The sequence below is a fragment of the Thamnophis elegans genome, chromosome 11 (assembly GCF_009769535.1).
Source record: "Thamnophis elegans isolate rThaEle1 chromosome 11, rThaEle1.pri, whole genome shotgun sequence".
NCBI classification, from domain to species: Eukaryota; Metazoa; Chordata; class Lepidosauria; order Squamata; family Colubridae; genus Thamnophis; species Thamnophis elegans.
The window spans coordinates 57002890-57022206 of record NC_045551.1 but is presented as its reverse complement, the minus strand read 5'-3'; the positions used below and the strand labels follow the sequence as shown (position 1 = coordinate 57022206).

At 45.3% G+C, this 19317-nt stretch overlaps 1 protein-coding gene across 1 annotated transcript in view; it reads right to left on the bottom strand.

The window, feature by feature from the left end:
• The window catches only part of KLF12 (Kruppel like factor 12), a 260582-nt gene that overhangs the window by 92215 nt on the left and 149050 nt on the right, over window positions 1-19317 (bottom strand). The window contains exon 3 of the mRNA XM_032226929.1: window positions 15796-16333. Within this exon, the coding sequence (XP_032082820.1) occupies window positions 15796-16333 (538 nt within the window). The remainder of the gene's footprint in view (window positions 1-15795; window positions 16334-19317) is intronic.

Below are 19317 nucleotides of genomic sequence, written 5' to 3'. Positions count from 1 at the left end.
CCCAAATATTTTGGCGATGCAGAGCAGGGGTGGGACTGAAAAATGTCAGCAACTGGTTCTCTGCCTGGTTGCTGGGTGGGTGTGGCCATGGGGGGGACATGACCTACTCGGCCTCCTGCACCACAGTATGCACCACAGCATTTTCACCCTTCCCAGGGTCTGGAGGCTTTCCCCAAGCCGCCAGGAGGGCAAAAACAGCCACCCCTGAACTCCAGAAGCCCTCCGGAGACCGGAAACAGGGCCCTTTCTGGACTTCCGGAAGGTCCATTTTTCACCCTCCCAGAGCCTCCATGCAGGCCCTGTACTTACCTGGCCTGATGAACGGGCCACGTGGAGACTCCTGGGAGGGGCAGGGAGGGGCCAGCCAGTCCTTCCAACTACCGGTTCAGCAAACCAGAGGCAAAATTACCATCCAGTTCACCCGAACCGGCTGAATCCCACCCTGATACAGAGGTGATTAGGAAAAGGAGTGGCAGAAACTGGTGGTGGAATCAAGAGAGGAATCAGCCTAGAGTTTTGATGTAGCCACAATGGGCTGAATCAAACCCCACTTGAATTCCGGTGAACCATATCTAGCACCAAGACAGTGCTAAACATTAGTTGAGTAGTTTTCTATGCTAGCATAGACAACTATTCATCTGCTGAACAGATGGACTTGTTAGCCTTCGGTGAGAGAGAAACGTTTTGTCAGGGCTGCTGTTTCTCTTAATGAATTAATGAATAGTAATGAATTAGTTTAATTGGAACTTCATGTGTGATCCTGATCTTTTGCCCTGGAAAGGTATAGGGGCAAAAAAACCTGTTTATCTTGCAAACATCCCCTTCTCTCCTCCCCCAAATGGGCTCCTGCCTCACTCTTTGGGAGTATGGTCCCATGCAATGCCACCTTCGTTGATCAGGGTGCCAAGGGCATCAGGTGACAGGTGAAACTTCCTTGTATTGTTCTTTCGATGGCATTTCTTGGAATGGTCAAATGTTTGCAAATTTTAGGATGAGAACACGAAGGCCTAAAGCTAAGATGTCCCAGGAGGGAATAATCTGAGACCAAAGAAGAGTTATCCTAAATCACTCTTATTGCCTCATCCATTTTCAGCTAAGGGACAGCAGATTCACAGCTCACCTACCCAGATTGCAAAAAGAGATTTCCGGGAAATATTCATGCCTATAAGTACAGCCTTATGTCAAACATAGATACACACACACACACACACACACACACACACACACACACACATCAAGCCAATGTGGAGTCAAATGAAAAGTGTTGTGAAACATGGACCCCTGGCTGGAACCTGCTCCCTTCACTTTCTCCATCCCCATATATATCAATCATGATCAAGGACTATTATCACATTGTAGAGTTCCTGGCCCCCATCATTGGCTATTGCTGCCAGGAATTGAACATAGAAAGTCAGATCATTGGGATATCTATAAAGTTGGAAGGGAGGACAGCATTATAGAGGTCTAGGATGTATAAATTCTCAGAGGGCTCTTCTACTAACCATCTGAACAGAAGTATCTTTTGGGGACATTTCTCCTCCAAGAAGACCATAAAACATCTGGAGATAATGGTGAAGGTGGCAGCCTCTGCTATTGGAGAAGATTTGGAGAGAGAATTCATGAAACCGCCCCATGAAAGGAAGATGAGGCAATAAGCTGCTCTACTTAACACAGCCTGGGTTCAAGAACTGCAATTAGCTACAGCAGACAGAGTGGGGAAACTGAGGCAGGCTATGCCATGGCTACATTGCTATCCCTTGACTTTTTAAAACAGAAGCAGAACAGAATTCAAGATGGGATTTCTTTCTCCAACCTATCTGCTTTCTAATAGAAGAGGACAAGATACTAAGAAGAAGATAACCAAGGATGGAAGAGAGAAGACTCCTTAATTTCAGAAGCAGAAGATGGCAGGGCTTTCATCCGAATGAGTGGAAGAAATTACCTTAAGCAAGGAAGAGTGGGACAGTTAAAAATGGGCGGCACAAATCTGTACAGTCAGTAGGTGGCAGAAAAGAGATTGTGAGCAGATCTTTGGTGCCATCTGGTGGTCAGTTAATTCTAATTGCCACTACAACTACACCTCTAACCCCATCATAGGTTTCTTATGTTCAAGGCCAGGATCAGCAACCTGCAGCTCTGGAGCCACATGTGGCTCTTTCATCCCTCTGCTGTGGCTCCCTATCACTCAAAATATGTGTCACAACCGCCAATGTGTGACACCTACCAGCATGTAATTTATTGAGTTTTTTAACTCCCGTAGGTCAAATATGGATAAATCCAAAAACAAGAAAAGTTTCAGAACAAAACAGAACATTTATTCAACTATATATGCTAGTTTTGTGGCCCGGGAAAGGGTGGCTCCTGATGTTTTCTTTTCTGTGGGAAAATGGGTCCAAATGGCTCTTTGAGTGTTTAAAGTTGCCGACCCCTGTGTTTAGGCGAGCCATAACCTTTTAGATATTTCTTGTATTATAATTCCCAGCATTTTCCCCTATTGTGCACTCTAAGTGTGGATTCTGGGATTTGTAGTATTTCAACCTCCTCTCATCCTCTTTGGCAGACAAAGCTTTTGCATTCAGGTTAAAATGGACAATTTTCAGGCTCAGAAATAAAATAATATTTTTTTTCTATTTTCAGAGAAAAGTATTTGTTCAGGAATACTTATTTCAGATTTTTTTCCCCCCACAAAAATAAAAAATTAAAAGTTTCCCTCTTTTTTGTATGTACTTCTCTTCAATCCTCTGGGGCATTATTGAATGTTAAGATAAACAGCTTGGGTTTGTATTTGGACAGTTTGATTAATCTTTGGGCTTGCCCGTTTTTATATCCAAGAATGCACTAAAGATATCATGAATAGATTTTCAACCTATGGGAAATCTTCTATCTCTTGCACTGAGAGAATAATCAAAGGAGAAATTCTATAAAGTGCTTCGGCTATTTTTTTTCCTCCCTAAATTAATAAAGGCAGTATTGGAATACTAATCAAGTACTAAGCACAGGAAGAAAACTATAACTACAAAACAAGGCAGTTTCAGTAGTGAGCATTCATTGTCCACAATATCTTGAAGACAGTCAACTGGGATCCACCCACAACAGAGGTGGTATTCTGATGGTTTGCACCAGTTTGGGCGACCGAAGGTTTGAAGGTTTGAAGGTTTTATTCGACTTGTATGCCGCCCTATTCCCGAGGGACTCAGGGTGGCTAACAAATCAAGGGAGGGGGGGGGAGGACAATACAAAAGGAAAACCACACACACACAAAAAAACAGTACAAAACAGTCTAAAAGGTCTTACACGCATACCCATTCGAGTAGGGGATGGGACTCAGCAGCCCCAGGCCTGCTGGAAACAGCCAGGTCTTGACGGCTTTACGGAAAGCCTGAAGGGTGGTGAGGGTCCGAATCTCCACGGGACCGAGTAGTGGCGGCGGCACGAGGCTCTGCCCACCCACCCTGACATCATCACGGATCTTCTTCATATGTTCCCGCTACCGAACCGGTAGCGAAGATAAGAAGATTTAATGCCTGATCCACAAACCTTGGGTTTAAGTTTCACTGCAATGGTTGAACTTCTGGAGACGATCTTGAGAACCTCACAGTTTTATCCTCAGGCTATGTTCCTCCTCTATAGAAAGGGAATACCATATTTTCAGAGTATAAGACGCACCCCCCCCCCCTAAAAGAGGCGTGGAGTGTTGGTGCATCTGATACACCAATACAGCCATTTTTGGCCTGCCGAAGTCCCACCCTCGCATCCCATTTTGTGAAAAATTGACCGTTTTTTGCCCCAAAAAGGGGGCATTTTTCTCTTTCCCCCCAGCCCTGCTGAAGCCTACAGAATGCCCTGAGGGCCGGGGAGGACAACACTTTTTTTCTTACTTACCTCTTCGAAATCTTGGTGCGTCTTATACACCGGTTCATCTTATAGTCCAAAAAACATGGTAGTTATTCTCTGAATAATTTCATACAGAGATAACTTTAATGGTCATTTTTTTTCCTACAGTAAATTGAAAAGAAAGCAGCATTTGCATAAGGATCTTTATTTGGAAGATAGATGATCCATCTTGAGTACTTGAATCCAGATATAAAAGGAAGCTGCTTAACCAACTGAGAACCTCTGTAGATACTTTGCTTGGACAACAACTCAGAGCATTCCATTGGTCTCCTTGGGTGTAATTATGGGACCCAAAGGAACTTAGGAATGTGATAAGATGGCCACTTCTGATGGTGCTGCAATATATAACCATGGCCCTAGGAAATTCAATGATACATGCAAGTATGAATGATCCCTCAAAAATCATACTTTCCAAAGAGAAGCTTCATACCGTCTCAGAGGCCATGAACAACAATGCTTTCAGCTACAAAAGAATGTGTAAGTGGTACAAAGCATAATAGAAACATTTTGTCCTGTTAATCTGTGGAAAAATTTAAGGACGCTCAAAACCATTAATTGAGATTTTCTCACTCTCCTCTCTTAGATCTTCAAGCAGGACTACACCCTAAGTATTCGGTGTTGCCATGAGTCAGTTTTCAGGTAGGACTTGATCCCTCTGGAAAACTCAAGAGAATAAGCTTCGGGAAATAGAAACAAAGCAAGGTTCTTTCAAACTCTGAATTTTAAAATTAGCATGATTGCTGTGGCTCAGATGTGATGAATGACAATGAACTTAAGGCATCACAATGCTTAATACATCTTATGGACATCGCTAACAGTCATCGGGGATGATTAATTCCCACAAACTGCCTCGGCATGACCAAAGAGAATGGAAACAAATCTTATCCATTTGCTCTCCTGGTGCAATACAAGGTGTAGTTATCAGCTTTGAGCCTTAAATGGCATGGGGACAATATATTTGTCAGGGTTCCAAGTAACACCCCCAACAAAAGAAGAGTCTGAGGCTTGAGATTCCTCAAAGTTCCAATTATTAGAGATGTCATATTGGCACATCTGGGAAAACCTGAATCTGAAAGTTTCCAGGTTTTCCCCATCCAAATGAAAGTCCACGTTCCTACCCAGCACCCACATGTCCATCACATGGCCCAATCAGGTACTATCAGAAGTTGAATTCAGCAGGTTCTGGCCAGTTCTGGAGAACCAGTAGCGGAGATTTTGATAGTTTGGAGAACTAGTAAATGAAACCTCTGACTGGTCCTGTCCCATCTATTCTTTGTCTCCAAAGTCCAGCTGATCGGGAGGAAATGGGGATTTTTCATTATCCTTCCCCTGCCAAGCCATGCCCACCAAGCCATGCCATGCCCACAGAACCAGTAGTAAAAATTTTGAATCCCACACTGGGCACTTTCCGAACTGGAGATGCCTCCCAGTCACCCCACTCCGGGTGCAGGGAAAGATGTCTTTGACTGTCTGAGAAAGGAATGTTATTTTGGCTATATATCTCTCATACGCCATATAATCCCCACTCCCATTTTTCCACAGCATTAACGTGGAAGGTCAGAAGGCCCAATGGCTTCCAGGCCTGACAATATTTGCAGAACTGCCTCTCCTGAAGGGTATCTAACTATCCTACCAGATCAGATAGGGGCATGTGCTCCAAATCCCTTCCCTTAAATATTGTCATCTGATGGGACCTCAGAGATCCAGGGAACCAGGGAAGGAAGGAAGAAGGGGGAAGGAAGGGAAGAAGGAAGGAAGGTGCTGTGGGAAGCCACCTCCCCTCCCCCAGAAGAATGAAATATTTTGAGGAATATTTTTTTAAAAAAGCAGAATATTATATTTCTCTAAATGAGAAGTGGAGAAAACATGTTTTTCTTAAAAGACAGGAAGCAGACTCAATCTCACTTTCCCACTCAGCAGATAGTTTTTGCCCATTGAGAAAGACTGGGCCAGCCTATCTACAAAACAAAAGACAGCTCCAGGGTGATGGGATTAAGACATGACCCTTCAGAACATAATAGGATTAACCCAGTAGCAGCAGAGCTCACTACATTGCATCAGCGCTTAAGGACATTGCATCAACCCCCAGCAAACTTCACCAAACTTCTTAGACAACCTACATAGCCAGCTATGACCCCTGCATAGCCCCATGGGAGTCTGACAACAGCCAAAAGAATACATGTTCTTGCACAGGAACAGGAAGCTCAAGTGCAAAGACCAGAGAAGGTATAAAAACCCCTCACTCTCAACTCCATGTGGTCAGCTGCCCAGAACCACCCATATGCTTGGTGGTTCTCCTTCACCATTAAACCCTCTTTCCAATCAGCCTCCATATTCCCAGTGTCGTTCTCTTGGCTTGGAACGGAACCAGATGGATATTTCTTCCAACAATGCAAAAAAGAAGGTTTTAAAAATGTATTCAGAAGTATGGCCAAGAGATAAAGAAGAATGACACTGGCCCATCATCAGAGTGCTTATGCAGATGTTTAATATCTATTTTCCTGAAACTGGTAGGTCCACCCTGTGATACAAGCAACCAATTTCATTCTTGAATCTTAGAATCTCTCTGCATTCTTCCATTCAGATCTCCAACCGGGCTGATGGACCGCCTTTTGGCTGTGATATCAAAGAAACAATCTGCTTCCCTGCATCCTTCTCTTTGTTCATTCAGAAGGGATGAGTAGGGTGATACTTTCTGGGCATTGTTCCTAAAATTCCTTGGTGCCAAGTCAGTTGTAATTCAGGTAACATTGATTGGGATGAGGCTCTGGGCCCACCAGTTGGCAAGGAAACCGTATCCATGCTTAGCCACCTATCTAGGCAAAATCTGCTCTGCTCGTGAGACAGTAAAACTTCTCTGCTTGGATGTCAGGCCAGATGGTGTCTTAATAAGTTAGCAAATCTTGCCAAGGGTTAAACTTCCAAAATAAGGAAGAAGAGTGGAGCCATCGCTATGATGAGCTTTATCCAAGGAGGTATCTACATTAAACATCTCAAAAAATGCACATGCGGTACTTCTAAGAACTAGAATTCCTTTATTATCTTTTAAGATTCTATGGCAGGGGAGTCAAACTCAATTTCATTGAGGGCTGTGTTTGACCTCAGGGGGCTGGGGTGGGTGTGGCCAGGGGTGGGCGTGGCCAGGTGGTCAGAGCCAGCTTGATGTCACTCATGTCAGGGGCACCTATGGTGTCCAAGTGCTAAGGCAGGACTTCCCTCAGAGCCACCCTCCCTCTCATTATAACCTTCCTTCCTTCCTTCCTTCCTTCCTTCCTTCCTTCCTCCTTTTCTTCTTTTCCTTCCTCTTCATTCTCCTTCCTTCCCCTCTTTCCTTATTTTTCCTTCCTTGCTCTCTTCCATCTTCCCTTCTTTGTCTTTCCTCTTTCCCTTTCTCCTTTTCTGTCCCTTCCTGCATGCTCAAATGCAAAATGGGAAACATTTCTCCTTTTGTTTTTTTGTTTTTAGTTTGCTTTGATAGCCCTTTGCCAGCGAAAACAGAGACCGGGCGGTGCGCGCAGCCCCTCTATGGGGTGGGGTCTTAGGACCCTGAGATTCTTGAGACTTTTATAAAGGGCACCCTAAATTAAAAGATGAGCTTAAAGTAGCCAGGATACCTAGAAAATAGACAGCTAACTTGCAACTCAGTCGAAGAATACGAAGAGAGCCGAGGTGGCGCAGTGGTTAAATGCAGCACTGCAGGCTACTTCAGCTGACTGCAGTTCTGCAATTCGGCTGTTCAAATCTCACCGGCTCAGGGTTGACTCAGCCTTCCATCCTTCCGAGGTGGGTAAAATGAGGACCCGGATTGTTGTTGGGGGCAATATGCTGACTCTGTAAACCGCTTAGAGAGGGCTGAAAGCCCTATGAAGCGGTATATAAGTCTAACTGCTATTGCTAATACTGGGTAGATTGTGGGTGCTTTGATTTTATGTGTTCCTAGTGACTCCTTCTCCCTCTACCCTTCAATTTAACCAGTATTTTAATTAACATATTTCATGCACTCAAATTATGTATCCAAATTCTCCATAATGAGCAGGTCTCTGTATTCAAATCAAGATTGGACATTTTCTGGAAGTTAAGCAGTGCAATCCAATACTTTAGCGCAAATCAAAAACTACCAGCTGTTTTTCTTGGTCTAATCCCATTCTTTTGCCCCCATAAAATAAGGCAGAATTTCATTGTTGGGCTCAGAGGGATAATACAGAAAAAAAGGATAAAATTAATGTTTTTTGTAACTCATACTGCCAGCAGTCCCTGAGGAGCAGAACAGATTAAGTTCATAATAAACAGACAAACATTTCCTTAAATCATCTACACGGAAAGACAAAGTATCCTGACTAAACCCGGTGAGAGTAGATACTATGCTGAGCTCCAACTAATATACCTGCGACAGATCAAGTGCTTCGGAGACACCCAAGCAAAATCTTCTTATAGCTAAAAACACATGTGCAACTTTTCTTTGTGCATGGAGAAAATACCAGGCGTGAAATCCAGCAGGTTCTGACAGGTTCTGGAGAACTGGTAGTGGAAATTTTGAGTAGTTCGGAGAACTGGCAAATGCCACCTCTGGTTGGCCCCAGAGTGAGGTGAGAATGGGGACTTTGCAGTATCCTTCCCCTGGAATGGGATGGGAATGGAGTATCCTTCCCCTGCCATGTCAACCAAGCCACGCCCACCAAGCCACTCCACACCTACCAAGCCACGCCCACAGAACCGGTAGTAAAAAATTGAAGTTCACCACTGGAAAATACCCAGGGATTTTATTCCCCTTCTTTAACTCTTTCTTCTTCCTTCTTTTTCTACTGAACGTCATGATGAATGGACTTGCTCTTAGGAAAATGCTTGACAATTACCAATCAAAGTTTAAATCAAAAGCAGCTTGCTTCCGAATGGAGAGCTAAAAATAACCCCGCTCAATTTATTCCATAAAACTTTATGTACACAGCAGCAATGGCCATGAACTTAATGACCATAATACTGTGTCTACCGAGTAATTTTTATGACAATTTATAGCAAGATTACGCATACTCCAGTTTTCAGACCTTTATGGAGATTTAACAGGACATCGCAGCTTAACAATATGCTCTGGTATAGCCTCCGAAAAGGGTATCCTTCCCCTGCCACACCCACCAAGCCACCTTCGCCAAGCCATGCCACGCCTATCAAGCCACGGTCACAGGTAGTAAACATTTTTGAATCCCACCACTGCTGTGGGTGTCCTGGGTTCCTATTACCCATAAAGACCCATAGGGGAAAAAAAGATAACCTACACATAATTCAAAAACCTGTCTATGGAGATCATTTTTACTCCACAAAAATCTGAAACCCTTCCCCTCCCCCCATTTTGAGTGGAATACTGCTGAATTTACACTTATTTACAGGAAGCTGAATTCTTGAGAGTGTCAAGACCTAAATCACATCAAGTACCTAATTTATAACCGATTCACCCTGGAACATAAAGCAAAGCCAGAGGGAAGAAAAGCAATTACAGCTTTGAGCAGCACACGATGTAAGGGCTCAACGTGAAGCTTTTCAGCCAAGGCTTCCCTAAAAATATCTAACAAAACCTGGCCAATTTTTCCGCAGGTATTTTCAAAGCTGAGGTCACTCCCAGTTCTCAGAGCTGGGCTTTGTGAGTATTCCCACTAAAAGTGAGAGATTGGTAAACATTATGTGACATCACACCATCTGGGCCAATAGGCATCACTGCAGGGGTGGGTTGCTATGAGTTAGCCCGGGTTCGGATGAACTCGTAGCTAACATTACAGCTGGTTCGGAGAACCTCCGAATCCCACCCCTGGCTGGCCCCGCCCCGCCCACCCCTCCCACGAGTCTCCATGCAGCCCATTTTGGATGCAAGGTAAGTGCAGGGCCCATATGAAGGCTCAGGGAGAAAGGAAAACAAGACCACCAGAAGTGCCTCTGGAGCCTGGAGGAAGCAGTTCTCGCCCTCCCAGAGGCTCGAGGAAAGCCTCCAGAGCCTGGGGAAGGTTGTTTGCTTGTTTCCTCCCCCCAGCCTCCAGGACCACTCTACAAGCCTCTCAAACTCTCTGCATGCCACGTTTTTCACAAAAAAATGTTTGGGAGGTCTGCAGAGTGCAAAAACCTTTTTAAAAAATTACCTCTTCAAATCTTGGTGTGTCTTATACTCTGTTGTGTCTTATACTCCGAAAAATACAGTATTTCCGTAAAATATTTAGGTGCAGTGATCCAGGGATGGGCTTCAAAAATTTCAGCAACGGGTACTCTGCCTGGTTGCTGGGTAGCGTGGCCATGATGGGTGTGGCATAGTCAGCCTCCTGCAGCACAGCAGGGGGGTGTTTTTACCTTCCCCCGGCTCTGCTTCCTCCAGGTTCCAGAGGCAGTTCCGGGAGGTTCGTTTTCCTCCCTCCCTGAGCCTCCACGCGGGCCTGCGCTTACCTTGCATCCAAATGGGATGCATGGAGACTCGTGGGAGGGGTGGGGTGGGTGGGGCCAGCCAGGGGTGGGATTTGGAGAACCTCCAAATTTTTCATTTTCATTTTTCATGAAAATGGGCCCAGTTTTTGCCCAAAACAGGGCATGCGTAGGCTTTGGGAGGCTTATAGAATGCTCCCGGGGGCTGGGGGGCAAAAATGAGCAAAACATGGCCTGTTTTTTGCTCATTTTTGCCTCCCCAGCTCCCATGAGCACTTTGCAGACCTCCCAAACCCTCTGCACATCCATTTTTGTGAAGGGGGCAGGGTTTCAGGAGGCCAAAATGCTGTATTCAGTGTATAGGAAACACCCAGATTTTCACCCTCTTTTTGGGGGGGAAAAGATGTGTCTTATACTCCGAAAAACACGATAAGTCTTTAGCTCAAATATATGATCAGTATCAAAAGACTTTCTGATGTATTAAGTGCGAATGAGAAAAACATAATTGTGCCGGTTATATTTCTGTCCCCTTGTAAGAAGCTCATATAGGTGTCCAAGAAGGGTACAGTAGATGAAAGATTAGCCAAGTTGTCAATATAAATTGAGTATCTGTGGATGGCAAATTTTATCCTGGGGAAAATTAAATTTCAGAGGGTCTTCTAAAAGTAATAGCAGTAGCAATAGCAATAGCAGTTAGACTTATATACCGCTTCATAGGGCTTTTAGCCCTCTCTAAGCAGTTTACAGAGTCAGCATATTGCCCCCAACAATCCGGGTCCTCATTTTACCCACCTCAGAAGGATGGAAGGCTGAGTCAACCCTGAGCCGGTGAGATTTGAACAGCCGAACTGCAGAACTGCAGTCAGCTGAAGTAGCCTGCAGTGCTGCACTCTAACCACTGCACCACCTTGGCTCTGGTCTTTAAGAGACATGCCTGTGATCAGATGTTTTGCACTTGGGTGTTCTGACCCAGCTCCCCAAACACGACAAACCTTCTGATGTGAATTCAAAAGATTCCTTTATTAGGAATGCCAGCAGGCATGGCAAAAAGTTTATCTCGCAGGCTAACAAGTCTGTCTATCCGGAAGATGAATAGTTGTCTGCCTCACCTATTCATCTCTGCCCCCTGCCTTTGATCCCCAGAGCTAGGGTGGGGCTTCACTAGCAGCTGTGGCTCTTCCTTCCCCAGGATCGGCCCATAGATTTCCACTGCTCTCCTCTCTTCTGCCTTCTGTGCATCCGGCACTAGACCCAGCTGTTCTTCCTCTTCCTCATCAGTCCAGACCTGGGGGCTGTTGACTCTCCATCTGAGGGCTGACAGATGGCCCAGGGTCTGCCTCTGTCTCTCTCTCTGCCAGCTCCATTCCCTCTTCCCCCTAGGAGCTCCCAGGTTGATCTGATGCTGACCCTTCTCCTCTGATTCGGCTGTTGGAGTGGAGTGGCCAGCAGCTGACAAGACCACAACATTGGGAGGAACTAAGAAAATGGAGACTTGTGTCTCCATGCAGCTCATGGGATAATTTTGGATAAATTCTAACGGGATGTCACAGTCACAGCACACAAATGCTCTCAACACAAATCTTCCATTGGCTGTTATAAAGTCAGGATTATGTATCCAGAGACCCGAAGAGGCCCAGGAGAAGGAAAATAAATTCTGAAGATTTGGGAATACACTTACAAAATACTCAACTACTTGCTAGTAGCAGCAAGAGCAGCAGTATATAATCACCCTCACGGTGAAAATTAATATGAAGGCAAATGAAAAATAACTTCAAGATTGTTACCTGTACTTTTTTTTTTGTCTGATACTCTTAAAGCAAATCTTTTTTCTCGGAGTGCTGGATTTTATTACAATATAGCAAGAGATCATTATTGAAATTACTTTTATTCTGTATTCCTGGAAGGTGCTCACAGTAAGAAAAAGTAAAGAAATGTATGGAAATATACTCCCATATCTTTACTTATTTTATGCGCAAGGAAGAATCAGGATCCAATCCAAAACCTCAAAGAGCAACACAAAGGTGCTTTTTCCAAAAGGCAGTTGAATCTTCTTGGTTTGCTTTTTTCTTTGCAAAAGTTTTGCTTCTCATCCAAGAAGCTCCTTGGATGAGAAGGAAACCATGGGAGGAGGAGGGAGGAGGAGGAGGAGGAGGAGAAGGAGGAGGAGGAGGAGGAGGAGGAGGAGGAGGAGGAGAAGGAGAAGGAGAAGGAGAAGGAGAAGGAGAAGAAGAAGAAGAAGAAGAAGAAGAAGAAGAAGAAGAAGAAGAAGAAGAAGAAGAAGAAGAAGAAGAAGAAGAAGAAGAAGAAGAAGAAGAAGAAGAAGAACCACAGGAAGTCCAGTTGCCTGTTAGAAAATAATCACCTTTGGGACAATTGTGACCTGGATGATTGAGAATCTCCATAGACTCTTAGAATGACACATCTGGAATCACACCCACAAAACCAGCATGCCTACAAATATCTTGCTTCAGAGTTCACCCATTTTATGGGACACCACAAATTCTCAATAAAACGACCCTCTAATTTTTCTCCTAATAGCTGGTGGACTGCATACATGAATAGGTCCTTTCTGCATTTGTAAAGCAGATGGAAGCTATATGTTCAGATCTCCAATTCTACACTCCCTGTTCAGTTCAAGAGTCCCCCAAGTCACTCTCAGAATGCTGTCTTCTCCCTGTTGGGTGGTGTTTTCCTACCTAGATGCAGGACCTGACATCATTACTTACCATGTCAGATTTGGCCGAATGCTCGAATCCGTTGAAGTCATTTTGATTTTTATTTATTTTTTGCTGCTTAGGCAATATGCCTAAATTTCCATTTTCAAATTTGATGAGAATTCCTTCCCTCTACCAGATAATTATTAAAGCTAATCCATGGGCATTCTACACCAAGCGGATGGTGACATTGCGGGGCAAACTCCACACTTGTATCCTTGCATCCAACACATTTTGCATTCGGGCTCCCCACTCCTCCAATAGAGGAGCAGTGTCATGGCTAAGTGATTAAGACACTGGGCTTATCAGTGAAAAGCTGGCAGCCCAAGTGTGAGACTCAAGTGCCTTATGATGGGTGTTCTGTCCTCTCTCAGCTGCTGTCAACATAGCAGTTGAAAGCATGTACATGTGAGTAGATAAATAGGTACCACTTTGCTGGGAAGGTAACAGTGTTCCATGCTTCATTGCCCCTAAAATTGGCTAGCAAAGTAAAACTTGCAAGGACTCCTTTTACTCCCCCAATGGAGAGTTTACACAGAGCTCCCAAGATTCTGAAACTATAGAAATAGCAATAGCACTTAGACTTATATACTGCTCCATAGTTCTTTTACAGCCTTCTCTAAGCGGTTTACAAAGTCAGCATATTTCCCCCCAACCATCTGGGTCCTCATTTTACCCATCTCGGAAGGATGGAAGGCTGAGTCAACTTGGAGCCAGTGAGATTTGAACTGCCAAACTGCAGCTATCAGACAGCTGAAGAAGCCTATAGTACTGCACTCTAACCACTGTGCGACCTCGGCTCTACTACTAATCGCAATTTATTTCTTTTAAAGGCTACATTGAAACCCAGATATGCACATACATTTTCTCACAACAATTCTCAGCACAAACCTGTAAAGATAAATCAATTCTATTAGCCTCAATGTAGAGGCAAGGAAGGCACAAGCCAGGAATTTATCTAAGGCACCGTGGGAATTCACAGCAAATGGCTGCACATGAATTCAAAAAGTTCCACTTCGAAATTGAGTTATAAATACTCTGGAACATCATCTGCGTGGCTCATTAGCTAGTCTCTCCAATAATTGGCACACAGAGCAGTGAACACACATTCATCTTTGGTTGGTGAACAAAATTGAGAATCAAGAGCAAAATCGAATTAAAAGATGGAGGAAAGTGACCAGCGAGCAAGGAATAACATTAAAGGAGGATATAGCTGAAAGAGTGACCTTCCTTATACTACTAAGAGGACCATGACTAGTTTGAGAGTTGGAATAACTACCATATTTTTTAAAGTATAAGACGCGCCATAGTATAAGACGTATCATGATTTTGAAGAAGTAAATTTTTTAAAAAAGTTTTTTGCACTCTGCAGGCCTCCCAAATCCTCTGCATGTCCATTTTTGCAAAGGGGGTGAGGTTTCAGGAGGCCATAAATGATGTATTCAGTGTATAAGATGCACCCAGATTTTCACCCTCTTTTTTTAGGGGGAAAAGATGTGTCTTGTACTCCGAAAAATATGGTAAATATAAAACCAATATATTCAAGTGGAGGCTCTTAGTGGACAACATACTACCATGTGGAGAGACGCAAAGGCTGGTCCATCAGCTGGTATGTCAGCTACTTCCAGAAACATGTACTGATAATGACTTATTTTTGGCCAGCAATAAAGCCAAGAAGGTGGCTTCCTCGTGGCAGTTTAAAGTTTGATCTAGACACAGAAGAAGAAGACGCTTTGGTCGGTTTTCAAATGATGAGTGAATAGGAGTGATTCAGGAAGCCTTCTTCCATTATGCTACCCTAGAACTTATTTTGTTTCGTTTTGTTTACTTTACTATCATTGCACATTGTACAACAAAATTAAATGCAATCTTCAGTGTACATTATAACCATAAAAATAAAAACACAAACACACATCCTTCATATGCTATACAGGGGTATGTTCTAGACAGCATTACTGCCAGTTCGCTTGTGTGTGTGCTTCATGCGCATGCGTAGTTCAATGGAAATTGTTCTGCGCATGCGCAGAAATCCCCAAAAAGATGGCGACGGTGGCAACTGGGGAACCAGTTTGGGGGCATGGCCAGCTTGGGTCACTACCGGTTCTGCGACTCAGGCCGGCATACCACTACTGGTTCGGCCAAACCAGTCCAAACCGGTAGGAACCCACCTCTGATGCTATATAATTAAAATTGAAAACCCGATATTGCATTAATATTGCACTATACTGTAGAATTCAATATGGTTACTGCCCTGGGATAGAAGCTGTTTTTCAGTCTATTCTTGTTTTTTTATCCTGTACCGTCTGCCAGATGGTAATAGTTTAAAAAAAAGGGTGCCCAGGATGAGATGGATCTTTAAGAATGTTTTGAACTTTCTTAAGGCAGTGGGAGCTATAAAGTTCTTCCAAAGAGGGGAGAGGGCAACCAATAATCCTTTGGGCAATGATGTTGACCCTCTAGAGCGCTGTCCTATCTGCCACTGGGCAATTGGCAAACCAGACACAATTTGTGCAGTAAGTTAAACTACTCTCTATGGTGCAGCGGTAGAAGGTCACCAGCAGTTTTTCATTCAGTTGTTGTTTCCTGAGAAGTCTCAGGTAGTATAATCTCTGCTGGGCCCTTTTGACCAGTGCTGCAATGTGAGTGTCCCAGGCCAGGTCCTCTTTTATGGTAACCCCCAGAAACGTAAAACTGGCCACTTGCTCCACTCAGTCTCCATTGATAAGCAAGGGCTGGATATCTGATCTACTCCTTCTATAAGAAAGAGTCTTCTTGTAAGAGTCCTTCTTACCTTTGACATGACTTCTCCCGTCCTCTAGTAGTGGTACTACTATAGTGTTGTTCACATTTCCTGGTGATCTCACCGCAGTGTAGACCACCGGTACCGACTGCACCACCACAGGAATGCGGTGGACGTGACTCATTTTGTTGGTTTGAAGGTTCATGGGGCTCGAAGGTGGAACCGGGTGGATTATGTGCAAAAATTGTTGCCCTCCAACACCAGAGGCAGATGCCACAAGTGGACCTGGAGTTAATACTGATGGGGCCGATGTTGCTGATGCCACCGAGGTTATTACCGTGGGAGACGAAGCTGGCCGACTAGAAGACGTTGAAGTTGAAGAGGGGGACAATGCAGAGGCGGTAATTGATACTGGTGAAGAGGAGGTGGCAAGAGGGGAGGATCGGGCTTTGTTGATGGATAAGTCCACCGGCTCCGTCTGCGTCTGGAAATGATCCGTGCACAAGGTGTCTTCTTCTGGCTCGGCCTTCATGGTGTTCAGCAAGAGGGGCACGGCTTCCATATCTGGGTAGTTATGAACGTTGGGAGACTACGGAGAGAAAAGAAGGAAAACAGGTCATCCCCACTGAACAACCTTTGGAGATATCGCCACTTTAGGTCACACTGCCACACCTTATGTGGTTTTGCAGACTGAAGGTGTGAGCCATTATGGTTCAACTTTGCTTCTTCTCTGTTCCAATAGAAACTCAGTATACAAGCAACCAGAAATCTTAAGCCATTGCTATAGGTAAGTCCTCAGCTTATGACCACAATGGAACCCAAAACATCTGTTGGTAAGCAAGACAGTGCAGTAAATGTTGCCCAATTTTATGACCAGTCTGGCCACAATCGTTAAGTGAGTCACTGCAGTTGAGAAGTGAGTAACACGATTGTTAAGGGAATCTAGCTTCGCCATTAACTTTGTTTGCCAGAAGGTTGCAAAAGGGGAACACGTGACCCCGGGACACTGCAACCGTCATAAATACATGCCAGTTTCCAAGCATGTACGTGATCCTGGGGATGCTGCAACAGTTGTAAGTGTGAAAAAACGGTCATAAGCAGGGGTGGGCTGCTGGGGGTTCCCAAGGGTTTGGGCGATCCTCTAGTTAGGATTCTGCCCAGTTCGGCGAACCCCCCAAATGCCACCCCTTGCTGGCCACACTGACTCCACTCCTCCCAGGAGTCTCCACATGGACCGTTCATCATGCCAGTCAAGTGCAGGGCCCGCATGGAGGCTCAGGGAGAGGGGGAGGGGGGGAAACAGGCCTACTGGAGGTTCCAGAAGTCCAGAAAGAGTCCTATTTCCGGCCTCCGGAGGGCCTCTGGAGCCTGGGGAAAGCAGTTTTTGCCCTCCCGGAGGCTTGAAGAAAACCTCCGGAGCTTGGGGAGGACGAAAAACACCATGGTGCAGGAAGCTGACTAGGCCACACCCACTATGGCCACACCCATCCAGCAACGGGGCAGCGAACCCATTGCTGAAATTTTTGAAGCCCACCCCTGGTCATAAGTCCCTTTTTTCAGTGGTCTTGTAAGATAGAATGCTCACTAAAGGAACTAAGTCAAGGAGTACCTGTAGTTTATTTTTCAATGCATTTCTTTGCACAGAGAAGTCTCAATTGGTCTGAAATTACTGCAGTCGCAGGAACTATATTTTTAAAGCCATGTTATGCTTGCTATTTCCCCTGTAGGTTTGCAGGCCAGGCCTTGTTATCCAGATCGCTAAAAATTTCTCTGCAGCTCCATTGAATATTAGAGTCATTTCACTTTCAGCCCGATCTGAAAGGTGGGGTCTCTTTGTCCTATTCAGGGTGAAGTCAATTCCTTATTCAATATTACAGCCGTTAAGCGTCAACCAGAGGCAAATGCTTTGGAAAGGAGAAACCCGGTTTTCATGGGAGAAAAATGCAACGAAGGCGGCCATCACAAACCACGTATATATCGCCTGGTCTTGTCCTCTGCAAAACCCCAAGCTTACCTCAAAGGTTTTCAGGAAAAATGACAGACAGAGGTGGAAGGAGATGGGGGAGGGCCCTTTAGCTTTCATGTCAGGAATGTAGCAAATTTCATGGCCTAGGCATGTGATGGCAAACCTATGGCACCCGTGCACCAGGTGGCACATAGAGCCCTCTCTGCGGGCACGCGAGCCGTCACCACACCTCAGCTTCAATGCGCATGCTTGCACGCCTCCTGCTGGCCAGCTGTTTTCTGGTCTCTGCCGCACATGCGGGAGGTGGGGCACATGCGGGTGACACGTGCGAATGCATGGAGGCTGGGGAGGCATGTACAGGGGGTGGGGGACGCATGCACATGTGCAGGGGCTGGGGGGGAATGTGAGGGTGTGTGGCGCTCCCCCCGCGGCCCATTTTAGTCCCAGGAGGCTGAGGGAGGCCTACTAGGCCCAAAGTGGAGCACGGCTATGGGGTGTGCAGCATTCCCCTCTGTGGCCCGTTTTTGGTCCCAGGACACTGAGGGAGGCCTACTAGGCTCAAAATGGAGGACAGGGGGGATGCAGTGTTCCCCTCCGTGGCCGGATTTTGGTCCCAGGATGCTGAGTTAGGCCTACTAGGCTCAAAATGAAGCACGGGGGGTGGGGGTTACAGTGTTCCCCTCTGTGGCCCATTTTTGGTCCCAGGATACTGAAGGCGGCCTACTAGGTCCAAAATGGAGCACAGTGGGGAGCAGCATTCTCCTCTGTGGCTCATTTTTGGTACCAGAAGGCTGCAGGAAGGCCATACTAGGCCCAAAACAGGGCGCGAGGGGGGGGGGTCATGTGCGCATGTGCAGGGATGGAGGGTGCGCAGGGGTGTCACATGTGCATGCACAGGGGGGCGGGGCACAGGGCGTGTCCCATGTGCATTGCATTATGGGTGCGGGTGGCACTTTCACCGCGCGACAACAAAAAGGTTAGCCATCACTGGTCTAAGCCCAAAGGTGCTTTTCCAAAAGACAACTAGACTTTCTTGATGTTTTTTTTTTCTTGAAAATCTTTCGCTTCTCATCCAGGAAGCTTCTTCAGTTCTGTAGAAGCTTCTTGGATGAGAAGCGAAAGGTTTTAAAAAAAACAACAACAACTCCACTTGCGTTTTGAAAAAGCACCTTTGGGGCAACCATGACTTGGATGACTGAGAAGCTCCATGGACAGTCATTGCATAAGATGCAATGAAGGGAGTTACACCAACCCCCAAAATAGACAGGAGGACATTAGAGGTGGACCACAGCTTTGGAAGGGGAGCTGAAGATAGCATAATAGAGAAACACAGCCAATCAGGGCACGGCTTGGCTAGTTGCTAGCCGCTAGGTCATAAGTCGAGGACTTTCCGAGTCCTCAACAATGTGGATTGTACTTTTTGTGGAAGTGTGCCTTTGCACGTATATACAGACTCAAATAAGTCACGATGTCACACCTCCTGGTTCAGAACCGTTGGCCAAGTATGGTTCTAGATCGCAATGGAGGGCTAAAATCAGTGTTTGTAAAAACTCGGGGAAAGTTTTAAAAAGAGGAAAATCCATATCCCATATCCCACATTCTGACAC